This window comes from Penaeus monodon, chromosome 11 (genome assembly GCF_015228065.2).
Source record: "Penaeus monodon isolate SGIC_2016 chromosome 11, NSTDA_Pmon_1, whole genome shotgun sequence".
NCBI classification, from domain to species: Eukaryota; Metazoa; Arthropoda; class Malacostraca; order Decapoda; family Penaeidae; genus Penaeus; species Penaeus monodon.
The window spans coordinates 24,817,048-24,819,547 of record NC_051396.1 but is presented as its reverse complement, the minus strand read 5'-3'; the positions used below and the strand labels follow the sequence as shown (position 1 = coordinate 24,819,547).

General features: G+C 39.6%; 1 protein-coding gene across 2 annotated transcripts in view; it reads left to right on the top strand.

Annotated features, from left to right (window-relative positions):
- Positions 1-2,500, top strand: part of LOC119578850 — a 63,642-nt gene that overhangs the window by 28,006 nt on the left and 33,136 nt on the right. For both annotated transcript variants that reach the window (XM_037926500.1, XM_037926499.1), the window contains exon 2: positions 2,063-2,163. In XM_037926500.1, the coding sequence (XP_037782428.1) occupies positions 2,070-2,163 (94 nt within the window). In that variant the 5' untranslated portion in view covers positions 2,063-2,069. The remainder of the gene's footprint in view (positions 1-2,062; positions 2,164-2,500) is intronic.

The following is a 2,500-nucleotide window of genomic DNA, read 5'->3' as shown; positions in this document are numbered from 1 at the left end:
TTATCAGCATTATCACCATCATCATTATCATTATCATCATCATCATCGTTATCATCATCGTCATCATCACCATCATCGTTATCATCATCATTATCATCATCACCATTATCATCATCACCATTATCATCATCACCATTATCATCATCACCATTATCATCATCATCATCATCATCATCATCATCATCATCATCATCATCAGTCATCGTCATCGTCTTCTTCAGTTATTGTGATAAGCCAACAGATATGTGCAATTTTGGAAATAATATTTTTTGTACCTTAAAAAGTGATGACGTTTAATCGTTGAACAAAGAAGTATTTTGTTGTTGTAGTTGTTAGGCGGCTGTTTGCGTCCTCCATTAAAAAAAAAAAACAGAAGGAAAAACACATGTAGTTGAATGATAAAACATTTTCTTTGTTTCCGCGAAATCTCCCGCCAGACGGAGGCTTAACGTTGTTGTTGTTTTTTTTTCGTCTTCTTTTCAGTCTTTGCGTTCTGGTTTGGATCCGGCGCCATTTCTTACGAAGCGTCTATTTGTGTGGAGATATATTTTCGTCATCGCTTTTAGCTTTCTTCGCTTTGTTTTCTTCCCTCTGTTTTTTTTCTGTCTTCTTTTTTTTCGTTCTTTCTTTTTCGCATTTTTTTTTCGTTCGAGAGATTTTCACAATTTTTTTATTTTATTATTATTTTTTTATACATCGTTAACCAAGTGGCCTTTGCAAAATAAGTCTCTTTTGGCATTGGGGGCTAAAAATTGACCCACAAGGACTCGTTGGCCTGTTGCATGATGAACGAGAGGGGGAGGGGAAGGGGGGAGAGGGGATCGAGAAGGCTAAGGGAGGGGACCAGGAGGGCTGGAGGGGGACTGAGGGGGGGGAGGCTGAGGACAAACCGAGGACCAGAATGAGGTCGAGGCGGAACTAGCAGGCTGAATGTAACACCTGGGGAGAGGGAGAGGGAGGGAGGGAGGGAGGGGAATGGGTTCTTTTTTTGGGGGGGGGAGAGGTGGTGGGTCGGTAGGTCATTGGTGGGGCTCGAGGAAATGATTTTGTCTCTTTCGAGTTGCTAAGGCTGTCTGTTACCTCGTCTTCTTTCTTCGTGAATTTCGTAGGAAAGTTTGGAGTTATGGAGTTGTGGAAGAGAGTTGAAAGAATCACATTTGATCTTTCAGAGCTCTGATACGATTTCCATAATTTCGTTGTGGTTTGGAACACTTGGTAAATATATATCTTGCTTTTAATATATATAAACAGTGTTAATATATATATATATATATATATATATATATATATATATATATATATATATATATATATATATATATATATATATATTGTGTGTGTGTGTGCGTGCGCGTGTATGATTTATGCTATATATATGCATGTATGTATTTGTAGGTATATATGTATATATGTGTATGTGCATATGTGTGTATGTGTGTGCACATATGCATGTATGTAACGCTCACAAGCACACTGCCGTGCATGAGAGCACATACATGTATTCCAAACTGCCGGAAAACGGCCGGTAAATAACTCGATGCATCACAAGAAATGGTCCGAGACTGGATACACTGCCGACACCTGGTTTGTTTGGCCTCAGACCATTTTTTCCGAAGAAACATTCTTCGAAGCAGTGGTTACGCGATGGTTTTAAGAAGTGGTTGGTTGGGGTAAAACAAACACAGACGTCAAGATTTGTTTCGTTATGCTTTAGGGTTATTTATTTTTAAACCCACCCAAATATTTGTTTACGGACAAACTCGTAGCTTTGAATCAGTGTTTCTGTTAAGTGGTGGAAGTTGAAATGCTTGGGAACTAAACGAAAATGGTATTTTTTAAATTATTATTATTATTATTTTTTTTCATCTTATGGACATATTTTTTTCAAGGTTAATTTGATTTGATTTTACGAACGTGATATGTTGTACGAAATCATAATCTAACCCAATTTTTTACTCCACGATTTAGAAAATCAGAGCAAAAACCAGTTTCCAAGCTTACTAATTTATGTGATCGTTAATGGTTTTTAGACGTTTGCCTAACCATCCTCCTTGCATTGCAGGCGCGCCATGAGTGAGGAGGAGAATATGGGGTATCGCGTGGAACTCTTCATCTATGACCTCAGTCGCGGCATTGCCAAGACCATGTCGCCGACGCTGCTAGGTGAGTGCCCTGCGTGTGTTTATGTATGCTTGCATGTGTCTGCCTTTTTGTGGACACTGTATGCATGCCTGCCTGTGGGGTGTGGCGTCTGGAATAGTGTCTGTGGGTGTGTCATGCATAGGGGTTTGTTCTTGGGGATGAGTGTCATGCACAGGGTGCAGTTATTGGCGTTGAGTGTCATGTATAGGGGTTAGTATTTTGAATGGCAAACATAGATGCAAAATTTAGTCCACTGCATGTGTGTGCATTGGTTATGTCAGAGTGATGTCTGTTAATTTTGCTGATGGACCTTATTTGCATTTTGTTTTCCCCCTCGGCCTCTATTTGCCCTTCTTTC